Here is a 21354-nt window from a genome sequence, read left to right on the forward strand (position 1 = left end):
AAAGTATGTGACTGTAAAAATAACCATATTAGCTGGTGCTATACAAAGCAGTCTTAATAGGAAATAGAAAAGAAGAATTTGTTCTACATTCCTTCATGATTTCCATAAACATATTTGGAGTTTACCCACTTTACTTACGAAATGCATAACAAAAGCAAAGTAGAACTAATTTTTATTCTGTACATTGTGATATAGAAATCAGAAATAGTAAGAATTTTAATTTTTATAAAAACTTATCAAGAATACTATATAAACTGTGCATGTGATATGAGATGTCCTTCCGTAGATGTGCTACTTTTATTTATTCATGAATAAAATCAGGCGGGAAATCAGAACAGAGATATAGAGAGAGAGTAGGCAGAATCAGGGAGATGCCATGTAGCCTCAGGAGACAAATGCCAGACGGAACCGGAACGTTCCCGGTAGGCCACAGCCTCATGGCAATACACAGGTTGAAAGGTTAATTCAAGATGTAAGAGCTAGCAAGGAATATGACTAAGCTATTGGCAAAATAGTATTGTAATTAGTATAGTTTCTATGTGATTATTCAGGCTGGGCAGCTGGAAAACGAATCATCAGTCTCCATTTACATGCATGTAGTTTACACTGCAGAGCAAACATCTTTTTTGTTTTTCTTTCTTCATCTGGAACAAGATCTGTTGTACCCTTTACACTTTGAGTGTCGTGAAATTACCCTGCAAACTGAATGAAAAGTTTTTGCTGGTATCATTGTCTTTGTTCCATGTGTCAGTGAGCTCATCCTTTTATTGCCACTTTGTTTTGTCACCTTAGGGAGCCATCCAGGGTCCTGAAGAGTTTGTGGAGGGAATGGCACTAGGACTGAAAGCACTGGTTGGCGGAGCCGTTGGTAAGCAGCAGAAAGCCCAGCAGCACTGCTAGACAGCAACCACAGTTGAGCCTCTAGCTAACATATTACTCTCTCTATTAGGTGGGCTAGCTGGTGCTGCCTCCAAAATCACCAGTGCGATGGCTAAAGGAGTAGCAGCCATGACGATGGATGAAGACTACCAGCAGAAAAGAAGGGAAGCAATGAATAAGCAGCCAGCTGGCCTTAGAGAAGGCATCACTCGTGGAGGAAAAGGCCTGGTTTCTGTAAGAAATTTCATGGGGTTCTGAACATGTTATGGAATAGCTTCTTTAATATATAGTTTATTTTTATGTGCATTGTCAGATCCCCTGGAATTGGAGTTAGAGCCAGCTTTATACTGCCATGTGGGTGCTGGGAATTGAACCTGGGTCTTCTGGAAGAGCAACCAGTGCTCTTAACTGTTGCCCCATCTCTCCAGCCCCAAGAATAGCTTTTAAATCAACATTTTATGAATAAAGAAATAGACATGTAAGTCTAGTTAAATTACTATTGAACATTGTAATGTGGCATATAAAATATTTAGGTAATCTCTAAAAACCTTTTGTTTAATTAAATACTTAGGAAGTAAATATGTTAATTTTGTGATCTATAAGAAGAAAAAAACTCTGAGATTTTTTTTGTCAGCATCATATGGAAATATAACTTTTCAATCGTGTTTTTCTTCCAGGGTTTTGTAAGTGGCATTACGGGGATTGTTACAAAACCAATTAAAGGCAAGTGTTGCAGTTGCTTTGGTTGTCACATAGCTCACAAGTTGCCTCCATTCTCATCTGATCCAATTGCTTAAGCTGGTTATGTTTTATAGGTGCTCAAAAGGAAGGCGCAGCGGGTTTCTTCAAAGGCGTCGGGAAAGGTTTAGTTGGAGCAGTGGCAAGGCCAACAGGTGGCATCATAGACATGGCCAGCAGTACCTTTCAGGGGATCAAAAGGTAAAAACTCTTTGGGAGTGACAGATGAGTAACATTCTGAAGCCAGGAACAATGAAGTGTATCTACCAGTGCTTCTCAGGCTCTTAGTTATGAACTCCGTGGTGTGGCAGATGGTATAGGACTTCCTAATCTTGATTCCTTCTAAGGTGCTGACATTATGTGACTTCAGCATTGTAGAGCTCTCCTTTGTCATCTGTTCCTAGCAATTGTTGGCAGTAATGATTTAGTAAGCTAAGCTTTTATTACGATGAAATTTATCAGTATATGCTGTATGTATCTGTTTTAAATCAGCAAATCCTCCCTGGTTTTGAGAAAAAAATGTCATTCTTTAGTTCATATTGAATTTGTCTTTACCATACGTTTATGATCTTATTTTAAGATCTGTTACATTCATTCTTCTCTCCTCATTGCTTGTTTCTGGTTTTGTATAGTATAGTAAAATAGGGAAAGGGGTCAGTTTCTTTTCCCTGTAGCTTTGACTTCATAAGTATAACATTTTGAGCCATGGTTCTCAGAGAAGTTCAGAAGTTTGAAACCCAAGGAATTCAAAACATGTAGCAAGCTATACAGACACCTCACAAAGCTGCTAGATTTACCTTGCATTGGTAAATCCTTGCCATTCTGTACCTGGCCTCATTACCTTCAAGGATCAAGTACAAAGTAAAGCATTTTAGAAGGGTTAATAAAGGCCAGGAACTATTAAGAGATGTATTTATGAAGAAGCACATCAAAACAGAGAATAAGTTATAAGAATCAAAGGCAAAATAATTGAAACTGTGTTGGAACTAAGTTAGTATAAAATAATAAAATATGATTTAGAAAGGAAACAATTATCTTGAATCTGTTTAATGTCATTTGTAAAGTGCACATGCTTGTTAAGATGGAATTAATTTTGGGGGAAACCACTTTTGAGAATGAAATAATTAGCAAATAATAAAATCTCAAAAAGATAACAAACTTGAACTTGTATTCAGTTCAGTTCCTCAACTTTTATAAAACATAAACTGATGTAATTATAAGAACTTCTCAGATATGTATATAATGGAAAACTTTAACATTTCTCTCAACTTTGATGCATCAGGAAGGTAAAAGTAAGTAAATAGATTGAGACATACTAATCTACACATACTAATGAACTGTTGGCTACATACACACACACACACACACACACACACACACAGAGTTATGTATCTCTATAAAATGAATTAGAGAGTAGTCTTGTCACTTAAGAAACCATTTCTGAACATTACTGGCAGTATTCCTGTCCTTACAGCTTATACTTTAGTAGGAGAGTAAAGCAAATGACTGATAAATATGTATTGTATGTTATGTTAAGTGGCAAAAGGAAAAAAAAATATGCCATGAAGGCAAAAGCAGATAGAGTTGGGGATGGGACTCAAAACCCTGTGTTTAGCCCCCAGTTTTGAAAGACAAAAAAGAATGAAGAAGAAAAAAGGGCACATTAAGAGAGACAAGGCTAACCAAAGTGGTGGTGGAAAAGTGTTGTCTTCCTTTCTTCCTTATTATTTCTCAAAGAGTAGGTGTAAGGGAGGTTGGTCCCCTCGGAGTCAGTACAGGACACACACGGGCACCGAGTTCTCAGCATAAAGGTAATTCATTACCCCAAAGGGTCAAACATTGGGAACAGGTTGCCTCTGGATCAAGCAAAGGCAGACAGCAAGCAGCAGTGTTGGCTTGGATTGGGACTGTTCATTGCAGCTTAGATACACAGTCCCCCCCTTTCCCTGACTCTATCCATAGAAAATAACAGTGAGGAGGAGGGACCCTTTGCCTGGCTGTTGATTGCTCTCATTCTTGTGTAGACTCAGTGTTGTCAGCTTTACTTGTTGAGAGGACTTTGGCTTTTTCTTAAGACTCTTAGAAGGTTTTAAGTCAGAGGAGGTATGTGAGCTGTGGTAAGCTACAGGGAGATTAAGGATAAAATGGACTCCTTGACTGTAATCAAGAAGAGAGGTGGTAACAATTTGACCATTCCCATGCCAGGAGCCATGAAAAGAGATCTAACTCGGTGAACATGCTGGGAAAGGGGTGAGAACAACAGAATTGAAAGATATTTTGTAAACTTACTGAGCTTTCAATTTCTCTTCCACACCCAAATGGAAATGTCAAATAAGTTATTTAGTGTGAGAGTCTGGAGTTTAGAAGAGAAGTCCCAAGTTCCCATGAAAAGTTTGAGGTTATCTTGGAAGTGGTGGCACACGCCTTTAGTCCCAGCACTTGGGAGACAGAGTTTAATTTGAAGATGATGGCCTCCCTCTTTACCTTTGTAGTCCCGCTCCTCTGGGTAGAACACCCTTCCCTGATCTGCACAAAGACTCATTTCCTTTTTTATGAGTTGCTTTTCCACTAAGGCTTCCTGTGGCCACTCTAAAATTTTATTTTACCCATACCTTAGCTCAAGATATTTTGAATTTCCCTTCCTCTCTTTATTTTTAATCTTAGTTTTTTTAACCACTATTTAATATACTATATTTTACCTTAACTGTGTCTTTCCAAAATGCAGATTCTATGAGTGAAGTGACTCTTACCTTTTCCCACTACACTTAGACTATCACTGAGCATATGGTAGTCTGGTTTTTGGTTGTTGTTATTGTTTTGTAATTAAGCTATTATATATTTGTATGCAGTGACAGGAAATAATATAGAGGGATCCTTTACATACTGCATAACATGTCCTCTGGCCACTGTAATAAATTACCACAAACCTGGTGACAAGGGAGAGCGTTTCTCTCACAGGGCCTTGCCTCTTGAAGATCTCAGTAGCTGGTGGCTTTTCTTGCTTTGTAGCTGCCCTTTTCCCTTTTCTGCCTTTATCTTCATATTCCTTTCTCCTTCATGTGTCTGCTCTCTCTCTGCCTGAGGACACTTTTGGTGGCATTTAGAGTGTGCCTACATTATTCCCTTAGTTTGCAGTTCTTGATTTAATCACACAATAGACTCTGCCATGAAGGAACCCTTAATCATTCTGGAGATTAGAACATTAGACTTCTATGGAGGCACCATCCAAACATTATACAGATCTTGCCCATTCTCCACAGGGTAGCAGTTAGTAAAATCATAGTATAATGAGACAAAAGGGAAATTGGCAGAGTCTACTGATCTAATTCAGATTTTTTTTTCCAGCTTAATGGACTAATTTACTTCTATGTCACTGTACTAATCTAATCATGTGTGCTTTTGTCATTCTTGTATCTACAACCATAGTAAAGATATCAAACCGTTCCAGCACAAAAAATATCCCTCCTATTTCTTTTTATACTTACATAAAACCTGCCTTTTTTTCTAAACCTTTTTTCAGTTCTTCAATTAGGTAGTTGTTCCTTTATTATTGAGTTATAAGAATTCTTCATATATTCTGGAAACATACTTTAATAATTATACCTTGAAGTGTACATTAGAGTAGTTTTTAGTTTGATGCTACTGCTATCACTAACAATTTTCCATTTTTATCAGCTCCAAAGGAAATCTCATGATTGTTAGCAGTTACTCCCCATTTCTATCTCTCCTTTGCGTTAGCCATCACTGTTAACTTTTTGTGTGTTTATTTCTCTATTTTGGATAGTAAATTTAAATGGAATCATACAGCCTTTTGTGACTGGATTCTTCTGGATTATAATTTCTTTTCTTTTCTCTTCTCCCCCCTCCCCCAAGACATAGTTTCTTTTCCTGACAGCCCTAGCTGTCCCGGAACTCACTTTGTCGACCAGGCTGGTCTCCAGCTCACAGAAATCCACCTTCCTCTGCCTCCCAATTGCTGGGATTAAAGGCATGCACTACCATGCCAGGCTAGAGACTGGCTTCTTTTATTTAACATGTTTTCAAAGTTCATTTATGATCTAGCATAAAGGAGCTTAATGAAATATATAACTGTATTAATTTCATTTCTGTTGCTAATGATAAAATACATGACCCAAGAGCAACTTGTAGAAGAAGTTGTTTGGGAATATATGTTCTATATGGAACTATAGTTTAGAGATTTACAATGGTTGTACAGTTCCAGTCTGAAATAATAGAGCGGGCATGGCAACAGACAACAGGAGTTGGAAGTTGGTTGGTTTCATCTCTCCACATGGAGAAAACAAAAAATGTGACCTGGAAATGTGGCTTGTCTGTAAGCTCTGATAGACTACTTCTAGTGCCACACTTCTGCAAGGTGTTCCACATCCTAAAGTCCATACCACTCCTCTACAGCCATACTTCCAGTGTTCAAATGTATTAGTGTTGTGCAATGTTTTACTCTTTTGACTTTTGGGGGGCCTGCCACCCAGCTCCCAAGTAAACACACATGGAGGCTTGTTTTTATTTATAAGCACCTGTTCTTAGGTTGGTTTGTTTCTTTTTTTTTTAATTGATTTTTATTGAGCTGTATTTTTTCTCTGCTCCCCTCCCTGCCTCTCCCCTTCCCTTCAACCCTCTCCCAAGGTCCCCATGCTCCCAATTTACTCAGGAGATCTTGTCTTTTTCTACTACCTATGTAGATTAGATCTATGTAAGTCTCTCTTAGGGTCCTTATTGTTGTCTAGGTTCTCTGGGATTGTGAGTTGTGGGCTGGTTTTCTTGGCTTTATATTTAAAAACCACTTATGAGTGAGTACATGTGATAATTGTCTTTCTGGGTCCGGGTTACCTCACTCAATATGATGTTTTCTAGCTCCATCCATTTTCCTGCAAAATTCAAGATGTTGTTATTTTTTTCTGCTGTGTAGTACTCTGCCTCCCAAGCACCAGGACCTAACTCTGTCCATCGTAATAGTGTTTCCCATTTTTAATGTGGGGGAAAAAGCGCTCTCTCTCTCTCTCTCTCTCTCTCTCTCTCTCTCTCTCTCTCTCTCTCTCTCTCCCTCTCCCTCTCCCTCTCCCTCTCCCTCTCCCTGTCTCTCTTTTTAACTAATTCCTCCCTTTAAGAATTCCCAGTTGTCTCACCCAGTTTAGGATTAAAGATGTGAGCCACCACTGCTTGGCTCTTTCTCTTTTAGATAGACTCACTCTCATGTAGCCTGTGGCGGCCTTGAGCTCTCAGAGATCTATCTGCCTCTGTATCCTGAATGCTGGGTTTAAATATTGAGGTTTATGTTGGGGTGCCAGCCCCCCTAAACCACTCAGGATTCCGAAGGAAAGCTATAGCAAGCTGACTTAAAAGGTCTGAGCATAAATAAATTAACTCACATAAGTCTTTTTATCATATTCTATTTATTCTTCCTATGCTCTCTCCACTGCTATCTAGATATCCCTCTTGATGCTCCTCACTGTCCCTTGCTGTCCTTTGCTGTTCCTTTTCGATGCTCCTTCTAATCTCACAAGGTTTTCAGTTTATATACACACACAGACGTAGTTAGCAATTCCATAGGTGATAACAACAGTACCAAGCATGCATTTCTTAGGGCTAACAAGATGGATGGGGACTATGTGAAGGGACATGGTTGTGAAGCTCCGCTGTAGAGACTAGGAGGATTAGGATGGGGCTCTAAATCAGTACGGAATTCTAAGAAGAGAAAAAAAAATGTGTGCTAACTATATTTGTGTGGTTAGTTAAGCTAGAGTTCGTAATTGGTAAATGTAGAAAAAGAGGGAGGAAAAATGCTGTAGTGTTATGTACTCTCTAAGCACTTCCAGTGACTGCTAAGAACACAGTGCTGTGATAACCATGGCAGCCATGTTGTGTAAGCCATGCAGGAGGAAAGGGGTTGGCACTTGGCCCCTGATCTATGTACCAGGGTGCTGTGGGGGTGCTGTATTCACTGACACCCAAATGTGAAGGAATTCTTTTCTCTGGGTCTGGTTTAGCGATCTCAGCTTTCTTCCTGTATTTCTGTGGGTAAAGGCACAAACAGTTAATTTCCTAGACTAAGATCTTGTGTCAAATGAAAGGTAAAGGTAAGTACATAATATTAATAACTTGTTAGGGTAGAGCAAAGATTACACCTTCTGAGTCTGCAGCTAGAGAATTCAGGGCCATCCAGATCTGTTTATCAGTAAGAACAGACATGCGGTCTTCCCTACTCAATGCCCGTCCCTATTGAGGTTCTTTTTTTTTTTTCAAAGTTTATTAAATTATAAAAGTTTCCATTTCCGCCCCTCCTCCCAACACCCTCCCACTCCCCCCACTCCCTCTCCTCCTCCCTCTCCAGCCCTAAGAGCAGTCAGGGTTTCCTGCCCTGTGGGAAGTTCAAGTTCCTCCCCTCTCCCTCCAGGTCCAGGAAGGTGAGCATCCAAACAGACTGGATCCCAAAAATCCAGTATATGCAGAGGAAACAAGTCCCAGTGTCATTGTCAATGGCTTTTCAGAAAGACTCCAGGCCAGCCACATTCAGAGAATCCGGCCTCATTCAGAGAATCTGGCTGGATCACGTGCTCATTCAGTCCCAGTCCTACTGGCCTTAGTGAACTCTCATTAGATCAGTCTCCTTGTATCAGTGGGTGATCGCACCCCTCGCGGTCCTGATTTCCTTTTTCATGTTCTTCCTCCTTCTGCTCCTCATTTGGACCTTGGGGGGCTCAGTCCGGTACTCCAATGTGGGTCTCCGTCTGTATCGCCATCCATCGTCGGATGAAGGTTCCCTCTGGTCTTGCCTTCTTTGCTCACGTTCTCTTTCCTTCTGCTTCTCGTTTGGACCTAGGGAGTTAAGTCCAGTGTTCCAATGTGGGTCTCTGTCTCTATCTCCATCCATCGCCCGATGAAGGTTCTGGGAAGGTGAACCTGAAGAAAATCATGTAGTTATCCTCCTATTGAGGTTCTTAAGTAACCAAGTTTGCAAGGCTCCTCTCTTTGTGAAAGTCCTGCCTGTAAGGATACTCGTGGGGGACTAGTTTTATGTAGATTTGACTTTGAGAATGAAGGTTTGGCTGAGTGAATGCTTTCACACCAGGGCCCCACAGTATGGGATAAGGTCACCCAGTTGCCAGTACAGGAGAAGTCATGTTTAAGGAATGATTTATGCATTGCTGGGATGTTTCAGGATGAATCCCATTTGGAAAATGGGAAAAGTCATGGCCTCACAAGATTTCTACAGAATTGACAGCAACTATTCCCGAGGCAGGTGTTACCAAAGCTCTGTAAATCAGGTTTCTCATTGGAATATACTCCCATGAGTTTAGCTAGTGATCTGTCAGCTGTACTTTTACTGTCTAATGCTTGTGGCTCACAGCAATTAAAGGTGTGTGCCACCACTGCCTGGCCTCTATGGCTAAGTAGTGTGGCTAGCTTCATTCTCTGATCTTCAGACAAGCTTTATCTATTAAAGCACAAAAAAAATATCCCCATAACTTAATCAGTTACTGTGTGTATATGGTTTTAAGCTGAGCACTCTGTAGACAACCAATGAGAGGGCTGTTCCTGGGAGAGGTTAGTTTTCCTGCTCCTAGCAGTCCCCCTGCAGTCAGTAGCTGTCTGTGGTTCTTTGTCTAGGAATGGGACCCTGAGAAATCTGTTCTTGTCCATGTTGACGTATTCATTGACGCTGCCATTGTCTGGTCTTTTTTTCCTTTTTTTTTTTTTCTTTCTTTTCTTTACAACTTCTAGGAGAGACTGTCTCACAGTAGATTTTCTGATGTTCTGGCTCTGGCATTCTTTCCATGTCTTCTTCCATGATGTTTACTGAGCCATAAGTGCAGTGTTTTGATAATTTTTAAGCTTTCTCTCTGTGTGTGTAATTTTTATTTTATTTTATTTTTTAGAGCTACAGAGACTTTTGAAGTAGAAAGTCTGCGACCTCCCCGGTTCTTTAATGAAGATGGAGTTATCCGACCTTACAGGCTGAGGGATGGTACAGGAAATCAAATGTTACAGGTAAGTGAAGAAACTTCTTACAAACGAAAATCAAATCATGAAACTTAGGGTGTTTTAAAATAGTTACACAATACCTTAAAAATAGATTAGACTTTTATTTGTCTTATTTAGCTCTATTTATACTTGTATTTACTTAGGCTTTAAAGTACATTTATTTACTATAAGATTCTTTTTTTCTTTTTTACAGGCCTCAAAAAGTTTGATATGAAAACTGTTAATGCATGACTTTGCAAGTGAAAGCCAACACTAGATTTTAGTCTTAAACTTGTACAGACTCTGTGAATCTGTTTCAGTATTTTGAATATAAAGAAAAGATTTTTGTATTGGTAACTTACGTTAAGATGTGAATCAGTTAAACCTTTCCATAGATCATTCTTGGTTCTGCTTTGTGTATTCTAGATCTGGTCAACACCAATATGCCTTGTATGCCTTTAGTGTTGATATTACATTCTTAGCTAGTTAGGTTTTCTCTTCGGGGCACTTCTTTCATCTTTCATACCACTACTAGTTTTTATATTAAATATTTATATTTTATATTAAATATTCAATTCTAATTTATTCATGAAGGAAGAGAAAACAAAACTCAGGAACACTGCCACTATAGATCATCGTGGTTCTTAAGCATTTTTGAGAATGTTAGTAGAGCTTTGTGGGATTTGCTGCACAGTTCAGAGCAAGCAGTATCTTTTAGTAAGGAGATACAATTTGTGGGACAATAATCTGAGTCAGTAGTCTGAAGCTAGAATAGTTTGTCAGCTCAGACGATGTCATTACTTGATAACTCAAGTTATGGTAGAAGTAACAACTCATACCCCAGACTATCCCATTGTCAAGTTGTTTTGGTTTGGAATACTAAAGTAAACCATTTGAAAATAAGGAGTCAGCATTTTTATATTTTTGAAAATATTCCTAATAATAATAAACTGTTGAAACATGGAGTTTCTCAAGTTTAAATAACCAGGATAAAAAATTAAAACTTTTACTATTTTACTACTGTATGTAAAGTACATATTATTTCATTAAGTGTACTTTCCATCACCTCTGGGTCATCTGTTCAATGATTTAAAATATACTGTATCATTTAAGTTCAGTATTTAGTAAAGTGACTTTTACCTTGATTTTTAGTCCTATTAAAGTGCCAAAATAGTTTCAGATTACGATAGAATTGGCAGTCTCTTAGGAGTTGTACCTAAAGAGCATGTTCTGTAGTCTCTACAATGAGATTATTCTTCAGAGACAGGAAAGTTATAGGTGTCTCCTCTGGCTAATCCAGTTGAAGCACTTCCATCCTATATCTGCCTGCTCTTTTAAAGAGAAATTAACATATTTTTACTATATTGAAAATGCTTTTCAAAACATAATTAAAAATAAGAATGTTTCTCAAGAACTATTTTAATACAGTTGCTGCAAAATAGGGATTCATAGTGAAGAGCATTTAGAAATAGGCTATCCTCATTATCCAGGGACAGATTATACCAAAAGTTTCTGATTGATAATTGGATTTCAGTGGCAAGGAAGTTTATTCCACACCGTAATTAATTGTTTCTTTGGAATTTAAAACCATGAATTTCTACTCATCACATTTAAGGATGCATATTATTTCTAGTAGGCCAGTCTTTGCTAAAGGTTCTGTTTCAGCAAATAAAATCTCATAATCTTTTCCAGCTTTGTGTATTTTTACAGTTAAGCACATTATTAACTTGAATACTTACAGGAATTCAAGATGTCTTAGTTTTTTGCAGTTATCACTGTTAGTTTACAAATGTAAAAAGTTAGTTTCTGTTCTGGTAGTAATAGTGCTTTTCTAAGTTAAAGCTACTTTTCTAAAATTTAAAAATAAAATTTCTAGCACATTTGTTAATGAGATAAAATACAGAATAAAAGTGGTAGAGCAAGAACCCCGAAGTTGGATCCCGAGCACTGCATCATCCAGCATGGTGTTATCCAGTACGTGCATCCACATGCATGTGTGTGATCCAGTAGTTGGAGGTGGACTCAGGAGGATCTTAAACTACATAGCAAGTTTGAGGTTAACCTGGAATAATGAGACCCTGTCTCAAAAAATAGGATTGTAATCTGCCTAGATTTCACCTAAATAATTTAATGACAGTGCTTTATAAAAAGTTTGTTGCTTTCTACTTTCTAATGTTTCTATTTTTTATCTCTTTTTCTACAAAAAAGGTTATCTGTGTTGACTAAATGACATATACTTGCTTATACATAATATAAATATAAAATATATTCATTTTATGCCATTCTGTCTAAGAAGCAGAATATTATTTCAGTGCTTTCTAGAAGTCAATTAAGTGACTTGTAAAGAAGTAGAATAATCTTAATATATTCCTAGAATACCTTATTGATACATGAGGCCATGTCTGTCATGAGTATGTATGTAGAAGTTATCTTTAGGCCTGTTAAGTTCTAAAGTATTAATACCTACGATTACAGCATGAATGACAGGTGAAAGCTCTGCTGTATAATTTCTATAACACCTAAACATTTCATAATTTTAACATGTTTTTCCTGCAGCTTTCCATACTTAACTAACCTTTATGCTTCTTTTTCCTTTACCATGCTGACAGAAAACTCAGGTCTACAGGGAATGGATTATGACTCACAATAGCAGTAGTGATGAGGAGGAAGAGACTTAGTCAGAGCCCAGTTGTTAAAGTTCATATGCTCCTTACCATTTCATTGGAACCTTTGTGTGACTGCTGTCATCATACCCAGATGTCCATTTTTAGAAACGTAAACACTGTTTACTTATAAAATGTTTTTCTGAACATCATGATGGAGCAAAGTAATTTATTTACACACAGGCAAATGTTTTTGTCAGTTAAGGTGTAGAGTATATCATATATTATGAATTTGCTTTTATATATCTTCGCTCTGTGTCCCACAGTGTGTTGTTAAGAACTGAAGTCAGACTTAAGTGAGGTTTTAATGTTCATGACTTCTACTCTAAATCATCTGCTTATTTGTTGACAAAATACCTTTTTTTTTTTAATAAAATGTTATGTGAATTTTCTGGACCGTAATGAAAATACCATTGTTAAGAGAAACACGAGTGGGCGAGAGGAAGGACAGTAATGCCGTTCAATGTTTTGTATGTATTTAGCACTTAAAGCATTTTTGTCAAATTTCTTTTCATAATAAACGTATATAACTTGAAGCTGTGTGGATTTGTTCTATTCCAGAATCATCTGAGTTTAACTATTATATGAAAACTCGTGATTTGTCATAGAAAATTAGTTATAAGTATGCTCTAAAATCTTCGATAGTTATTTTAATGTTACTTATTTCCTTGTACACTTCTGAGACAGTGAGCAGTTTATTATCTAGCATGTCCATATATTGTATCCCTATTAAAATACTATGAATTAATTCAGAACAATAGAATTTGTATAATAAATCATAAATTTAGACATTTTTTGAATGTTGTGAAGAAAGGGCATCTTTTGTCTCTGAGTTTTACAAGCAAATCTATTTTATGTTTTGGTATTGAATTCTTTTTTAAACAAATATAATTCTCTTGTTCTTCTTTGTAAAGATAGTTGATGTGGTAAAAACAACAAAAAAGCAAATGCCCTAAAAAGGTGAATTGTTATAGTCATTGTAATGCATAATCACCTATGACAGTTAAGTCTTTTGATCAGTAAAGGAATAAGGAATATTTGCTTTAACTTGCACTAAACACTTTGCTTATATTGAACTTACATTAAGTTGTAGGAGATAATTTGCTAATTTTCGAGGATTCTTTTCAACTCATGATTTGATTTCTGCATTTACCAAGTTTTCATTCCTATAAACCACTATCTCCTATGCTCTTTGAAAATGACCAACCCACAAGAGCAGAAAGGGACAGCTATCTAGTAATTAGCTCTTTGTCTTTCCAGCATTCACATTAAAACAAAATCAAGGGCATGTATAGCAAGACCTAAAAATAAGCAAATGTCAAAGAATTTGTTGTTTTTATTACGTTAATAGTCTTGGAAATATGTAGATTAAAATAGTGACTAGAATAACACTTTCTGCATCACATTGAATGTGTTTTATACCTGCTGTTTCCTAACCCATAGCCAACGTCACAAAGCTGCCTCTTCTGCTAAAAAGCTGTACGAACACAATTGTCAAACTCTGTGTGCATTAGAAAGGAAAGGTGGAGAAATTTCTTAATTTCTGGTGTTGCAGAGCATAAGACCTTTCTCAGAGAGAAAGTGCCAAACTCTGCCAGGCATTTGCCGAGTATTCCTGTGGGCAATCTGTCGCTTATTTCTGTGGTTCCAATATCATGGAGATGTTCTTCTCGTGTGTGTGTGTGTGTGTGTGTGTGTTTGTGTGTTAAAAAGAAAACATTTATTTACTTTTAAAGCACAAAATTTTCAGACTATTTTCTGTAAACATTAGGTATCCTAGTATTATGGGATTTTTTTGGTTTTGTTTTGTTTTTTAACTGTTTTTATTGAACTATACATTTTTGTCCCCTTCCTCCCCTCTTCCCCTCTCCCCTTCCACCCTGTCCTGTCACTCCCATGCTCCCAGTTTATTCAGGAAAGCTTGTATATTTCTCCTTCCTATGATCTATGTATGCCTCTCTTAAGGTCCTCTTTGTTATTAATATTTCTTAACTATTAAGAATTTATCTGGCTGGAGAGATAACTCAGAGGTTAAGAGCACTGGCTCTAGAAGTCCTGAGTTCAATTCTCAGTATCCACATGGCAGCTCACAGCCATCTATAATGAGATCTATAATGAGATTATAATAACATAATATTGTTATATATACAGAATACTGTATAATAAATAAATCTTTATAAAAGAATACACCTAGAAAAATGTTCTAGTTATTTTGACAGTGGCTTGCCATTTAAATTAAAAGAAAATTAGAAGTAGAATCATATTTATTTAAAATCTCTTCAACAGGAAGATTAAAAACAACATCACAGTTACGTGTAAGCCTTATTGATGTGTTCTCAGGGTTTCTCATTATTTGGTTTAGCCCTTAGGAGTATCATATGTCCTTAGCAGTATAATTGCCCCTTTCTGGTTTTCTGCCACCAGAAATGTTTTCAAGCATCTTTAATCACGAGTACTAATTGGTTTTCCAGTTTTGCTTTTTGGAAAGCACTGTTGTATCAGAGAAAAGTTTAAGACCAGAAATCGCTCTTGTTTTGTACTATTATCATCTTGGTTGGAAGTATAGAATTGGAAAAACATACTATTTTGTTCTGTACCTACCCAACATAGAAAAAGAGTTCACATTTGAGTCTTATGAGGTAAATAGTTCCTTTCTTACTGTTTAATTAGCACGTTTTCAAATAGTGTCTGTCCAATAGGAAAGTCTGTGGGAAAGCAATATTTGGAGCTTATTTTGTAATACTGTACCTTTTTATATAGTTTAGCTTTATGTTTTAAATTTCTGCATGATCTTTGCTTGTGTGAATAGAATAGGAATGGTCTCTCTTCTCTGAATAATTGCTATTGGGAATTCATTATTCCCAGTTGTTTCTCTCTTGTGCTTGAATGCCATACTGAAAACTGGCAAAATAAAAAAGTCCTAAAATTATGTACCTCAAAACTATGTATATGGTTGGTTAATTTTTTAAGCACTGTTAAATGAAATGAGTTAGCACTTACAATACAATTAGATGAATAGAAATCCAGAATAACATTAGTAGTTCCAATATTTATTTGAACCAAGAAGCCAAAATAAATGTCAATTCAGTCAAAATTACAAATTTCAGCCTTCGGGCCTGCCTGGATGGCTCAGTGAGTAAAGGCAGTGGCTGCCAAGCCTGATGGCCTAAGTGTGATCCCTGGGACCCACATGGTGCCCTCTGACCTCCACACAGGCACCCTGGTCTACACAGAAACACACAAACAAACAAACATGAAATCATTAAAAATATTTTTCATTGATGAGTGTCAGTTTTCAGGTCATGTTATAAAATGAATAAACTGGAGCTTTGTAGATGTCTTTTGACTGTGGCATCTCATACTTGGTATGAAAATATTGTATTTATGTCTCAAGGTCCTGCACACTGAAGAATATTGCTGTCATTGCTACTGTTTTGTCTAGATTATATTCTATGGTAAAATTCCACATTAAACTTTGTTATACTAATGGAAAGAGGATTAGAACCAGCTACCCTATTACTGAGTCTTTTTCTTCTGCATCTTCAGTCCTCAGTTTTATAGGTTTCCTTGCAAAATGAATATTATAGTCTCCAAGTATTAAAAGTCCAAGAGGTTTAAATAAAATGCTATGAAGTACAGACATTAATTTAGATAAGTAAGGGTGGTCATGTTAAAAGAATGCTTGTTTTATTCATGATTCTCACCGTGCTCCTTTGTAATAAATGATGATCAATTAAAAACATGTACACTTAATTTAATCTAAGTCATTGAATGAACAGGTAAAAAGCATCATAGGAAATCTTGAATCAAAAGATGAAGTACATGATTCAAAATAGATCTGAATTAGAGAACATATTAGAGTAATTTATGATTTTCATAAATTTGTGATTTTATTTTAATGTGGTAAAGCATTTTCATATCCATAATTACCTCTCAGTATAGTAAAGTCAGTGTAGAGAATATTCAGCAGTTATTGCCTACAATGTGCCTTCCCATGTCAGTTTTACAGCAAATGTATAATAATTCTGTAATACTGGATTTTAATGTAGTCCTCATATATACAAATTTTAACAGTGAAATAACAAAAAAAAATCTCTCTTAATTGAGCTATATTATTCTTGAGAATCTTACATAGTGTTCAAAATTTAAGGCAGACAAAATAGTAGATAAATTATTTTTTAAAAAAAAAATCAGACCAGAGTTTAAGATAAGTACATATAATTTGATTCTACTGAGAATATTTTATAAGTTGTCATTTATCAATAATCTGTTATCTATATTATGTCTACAAAGATTTTCTTACTGTATTCAATAAAACTTGGCAGTTCTATGAATGTATAGTCTTAGAGACTCTAACCAGGTGAAAAACGTCAGAGCCTATGTAACCCCAGAACTCGGGAGGCGAACCTGGATATAGAACGAAATCTTGCCTCAAAAAAGCAGACTGGTAGGTAGATAGATTCATTTACATTAATAGTCTTTTCTGTAAAACCCGAAGTCCTGCTCATGAGTGATTTCACCAACATTGATTTTGATAGAAAACTTTCATAGCTGATATGAAAACTCTATTTTTCATAAATTTCATAAATTCTATTTTCACATTTGTTAAAATAATACTTGTTCAGTAAAGAAAAGTGGGGGATGGGAAGATAGCTAAGTGGGTAAAGGTGCTAGTTGCAGAAGGCTGGCAACCTGAGTACAGAACCAGACAAGGTAGAGACACAGTGCCAGCCTGGCCTGGCTCACAAGGTGGAGTAAAGAAGAGCCATCCTTGGAAGGTGTCTTCTGATCTCCATACACACTGGCATGTCCCTCCCCCAGACAGTAGGTGAACATCTCTCTCTCTCTCTCTCTCTCTCTCTCTCTCTCTCTCACACACACACACACACACACACACACACACACACATACACACACACAAAACTTTTAAAGTAAGAATTGACAGAAAAAGATTATCGTTTGTATTCTGAACCATATACAGGTTATTTCCTTTTTAACATTTTTTCTTTATATAGTTATGAATCAGATACATAAATTTCTATTTAATGTTTTTATTACAAATTTTTAACAGGATTATTAACTTCTAAAACTTAAAAAGCTCTACTCAACGCATAATTCCCATATATGAGATACCTAGACTTAGATCTTAGGGACACAAATGGCCAGCTGACATTTCTTGTTCTAAAAAGTTTCTTCCCCTGAAAATCAAATCCCCTGACCTGTTAGTGTGAGAGTGCTTGGCTCCACCGTAAGATCCATACTGCCACTTATGTAAACATTGAGACCTGAGTTGTCCCAGGACGTTAGCGCCTTCTTTACCATTTCAAGTGTTTTTAATTTAGTCCATATTGTCTTTGAATTCTTTACAGAGCTGTGATAGTTGCTATTGTGCAAGCTGTAGGAGGGAAACTGCTTTTGTTTGTTGTTATGTCTTTTCTTTCAGAAATTACAGGTGTTTAATTAGCTTCAAACACTGGCTCGATAGCCATGGAGGATAAAGCACCTTCAGCGTCGTGGTCTTTCATTTTACTTCAGGAAGAGAAATGCAGTTTATCTGGAAGAAAGGGCTTAAAAATAGCAGTCAGAGCACAGAGAGTGCTGGGCACTCTTCTGGCTTCATCGAAAGTCTTGAGTAAGTGGACAAGAAGTAGGAGACATGGTTTATTTAACTCCACTCTTCATTTTGTAGCTTTCTCTCTCCAGAAAGTTATTTCTGAAAGGAAGGGAAAACTGAAGAGAGCCACACTTTTCTCTAAGCTCATTAGGATTTGTATCGGAGAAAGCAGAGCTGTGGACAGGGCACTGTCTGGCCTGGACGCCTTCTGACTGCTCCGCTAGCAGTGTCCCCCCGAGTGATGGGGACAGCACTTTCTGAGCAAGACTGAAGTCATTTGTGTCTTCTCCTGAAGTGATGGCTCTCCTTAGAGATTGTTCCACTTGTTGTTAATCTTAATTGAAAATTTATCAATTTAAATTACTACCTTAAATCCGGAAAATAAAATATGACTAGTTGACTTCTGAAGATTTTTTAAAATTTATTACCACTACAGTTATTATGTTTGCAAATATGGTAAGAACAGGTAAATAGTATTGTATAGAAATTCAGTCTATATTAATATTTTTAAACCCTTGAATGTTAAGATCACATAGGCTCCATTTACACTTACTTTACCTTTTTTTTTTTTACCTGATAAGTACTAGTTCAGAAAACCTTCATCCTTGATTAAGCTAAATGTACTAAATTCTGCACCCAGGCTTACAGCCCAGGATGCCACTGTTTACTTGCGAACTTTGCCTTTCTCTGCTAGTTTGTGTGAACAGACAGGTTCTCTCATGGGGGAAGCTACCACATTAGTTGTTGGAGCACTAGTATTATGAAAGGTATTTTTGTTTGCTCAATGGAATAATTTTTATTTGGGTCTCTTTTATTCATCTAAAAATCATGTAAAAAGAAATACTTTTTTGTTTCTCAATTAAGTCTTTAAGAGTCACATGATATTGGTATATTAATCACTTATCATAATTCTAATGTGTTATACCAACCTACCACCCATAGGACCCCTTGGGAGTACTGTGGAGAAGTAGATATGTCAGAGGCAGTTGCTGTAGTTAGAGATCTAAGGTACTAGGGGCACCAGGATGAGAGACTGGATATTTCTTGTGAAATTAACTTTTCTGGAGTAAGTTGCTAAGCTACTCTGAACTTTAAAATAACCCAAACAAAAAAGATATTACATGTGTATAATTGGATTTTTTTCAGTCTGATTTGGGACCATGATTTATGTTTAAACTATAAACCACAGTTTAAATATTCTGTGTTCATTTGTCTTCGTTGAATTCCTGTTATTTGTATCTTAGGTTTTTTTGTTTTGTTTTTGGTTTTTGGGGGTGGGGAAATGGGGTTACAGTGCTTCAGACAGTAATCAAAAAAGTTTCACTCATAACCTTAATTATTCAGTGATAGGGATTAAATGCATGTCGTGGTAGAGGCTAGCTCTTAATGTAATGGTCTTCGCACTCTCCCCTGCTAATTAAAATGCAGGGCTCTCCAGAGCTATAGGAACTGAGACACAAAGTACCCTTCTCAAGAGAATGATCCCAGGTACTTCATGAACTTTGAAGCTAAAGAGACCTCTTTGATTTTGTAGGATACCTTAACTATGTCTCAGTGAATTGCCAAAATGAGATTCCACAACATCTGCTGTAATATTCTGCAAAATACATTTAGTAGTCCCTCAATATCTTCAGGGGATTAGTTCTGGGACCCCAGGGATACCTAAACCTCTGAATGCATATGCAGTAGCATAGTATTTATATAGAACATAGTATATTCTCCTGTATATTTTAAATCATCTGCAGATTACTTATAATTCCAAATTCCATATAAGTGCAATGTAAGTAGTTATCATATTCCAAGTTTGTATATCATAGATACAATTGCAGTTTTTAAAAAATACTTAGATTCCCAAGGATAATTGGGTGCTGAAACCACAAAACAAGGGCAGTTATAGTGCTGTGCTCAATTATTTTGATATTAAAAGTTATTACTTGAGATATAGCAAGATCTTTTGGGTCAGAGCTTGGATTTTTGAGCGAAATATACCTTAATTTAGTTTTAAACTTTCCTTTTACTAACTTTAATTTCTTGATGCCTGTCTATCCTGTGTTTCAAAAATGGATGTAATATGTAGCGTCACTTGTCTTGGTTTTGTTATTAGGATTAGAACAAGTACGGTAGTGGATGTGATGATTATTAGTATGCCTAATAGACCTCTATTGTATTTTTATTATTCCAGATGAATACCAATTTATGCTAGCTCTTGGCCACCATTAGTAAACTATGTATTCCTCATTTGTCTCCTCTTTGCCAGGATAAAAGCATCATTAAGTCTCATCCTTTTTCTTTCCTTTCAAGGTTAGTAGAATAGTTATAATACCATGATAATTTCTGCATACTCAATGTTTAAAATAGAAACAATAAACTCATTTAGACTGTTTCTAATTATACATTATTGTAAAAGAAATCCTATTGTTATTTCAAATATATATAGGACGGATAAATAAAAACTGATGAGTGGATGTCCTGCTTGAAATGGTTTAGTAACTCTGCACTTTGGGGCTGGAGAGATGGCTCAGAGGTTAAGAACACCACATGCTCTTCCAAAATGTTCAATTCCCAGCAACTTTTATGGTGACTCACAATCATCTGTAATAAGATCTGGTGCCCTCTTCTGGCTTGCAGGGATAGATGCAGGCAGAACACTGTATATAGAATAAATAAATTTTAAAGAAGAAAAAGAAAAAAATCACATTAAAAAAAAGAACCACATTTTGTTATTTTTCATGCACAAACACTGCTTTTAGAATGTGTTAGGTGGGTAATAGTTGGCTAGGAGCAGTACACTTAGCTATTTCAGAAGCATAATTCTTTGCCTTGCCTTTCTGTTCATTGTGTAAGAAAGCTCTGAGCTTTGAGGTCCTTGTTCCTACCATGGTTCATTACAGAGCTTGATTGATACCTTCTTTTTTAATCATGGATTTAAGTTTCAAATTAAGTAACTTTGTAAAATTTTTTAAATCCCCAAATGCTTATTGATTCTTAATAATCATAATATTTACACCAGTTTTCTCTAAAGATAAGATTCTTTTAAGAACAACATCGAGTTGCCTATCTTTTTCTTCCTGGGATAGTCTTACTAGGTAGTAGAGGCTGACCTGAAACTTGTGAGAAAATCAGGCTGGCCTGTGTCATCCTGTTAAGTCCTGCTATTACAAGTGTGCACCACCTGGCTCATTTTAATTTCACATCTTACTTTTTTAATTGTTTATCTACTTATTTAGGTTTTTTGTTTTGTTTGTTTGTTTGTTTTTTGAGACAGGGACTCTCTGTAGTTCTTGCCGTTCTGAACTCACTGTGTAGACCAGGCTGGTCTTGAACTCACAGAGATCTCCTTGCCTCTGTCTCCCATGTTCTCAGGTGTTGGTATTAAAGGCATGTGCCACCATTCCTGGCCCACATGTTGCTTAAAAAACAAAACAGAAACTTCACATGACTGTGAAACACTGTTCTAGGAGAGTTGTGTATTTTGATCAT

At 36.5% G+C, this 21354-nt stretch overlaps 1 protein-coding gene across 7 annotated transcripts in view; it reads left to right on the plus strand.

The window, feature by feature from the left end:
* The window catches only part of Vps13a (vacuolar protein sorting 13 homolog A), a 207091-nt gene that overhangs the window by 171078 nt on the left and 14659 nt on the right, over positions 1-21354 (plus strand). For 2 of the 7 annotated variants that reach the window (XM_087908058.1, XM_087908060.1), the window contains exons 64-69: positions 793-868; positions 950-1113; positions 1557-1602; positions 1695-1818; positions 9513-9624; positions 9812-12796. In XM_087908058.1, the coding sequence (XP_087764184.1) occupies positions 793-868; positions 950-1113; positions 1557-1602; positions 1695-1818; positions 9513-9624; positions 9812-9832 (543 nt within the window). In that variant the 3' untranslated portion in view covers positions 9833-12796. Of the gene's footprint in view, positions 1-792; positions 869-949; positions 1114-1556; positions 1603-1694; positions 1819-9512; positions 9625-9811; positions 12797-20131; positions 20176-21354 lie in introns of those variants that run through there. The other 5 variants (XM_087908057.1, XM_087908059.1, XM_087908055.1 and 2 more) reach the window with 3 other exon arrangements.

Source organism: Myodes glareolus, chromosome 7 (assembly GCF_982192425.1).
Source record: "Myodes glareolus chromosome 7, mMyoGla1.1, whole genome shotgun sequence".
Taxonomy (NCBI): domain Eukaryota; kingdom Metazoa; phylum Chordata; class Mammalia; order Rodentia; family Cricetidae; genus Myodes; species Myodes glareolus.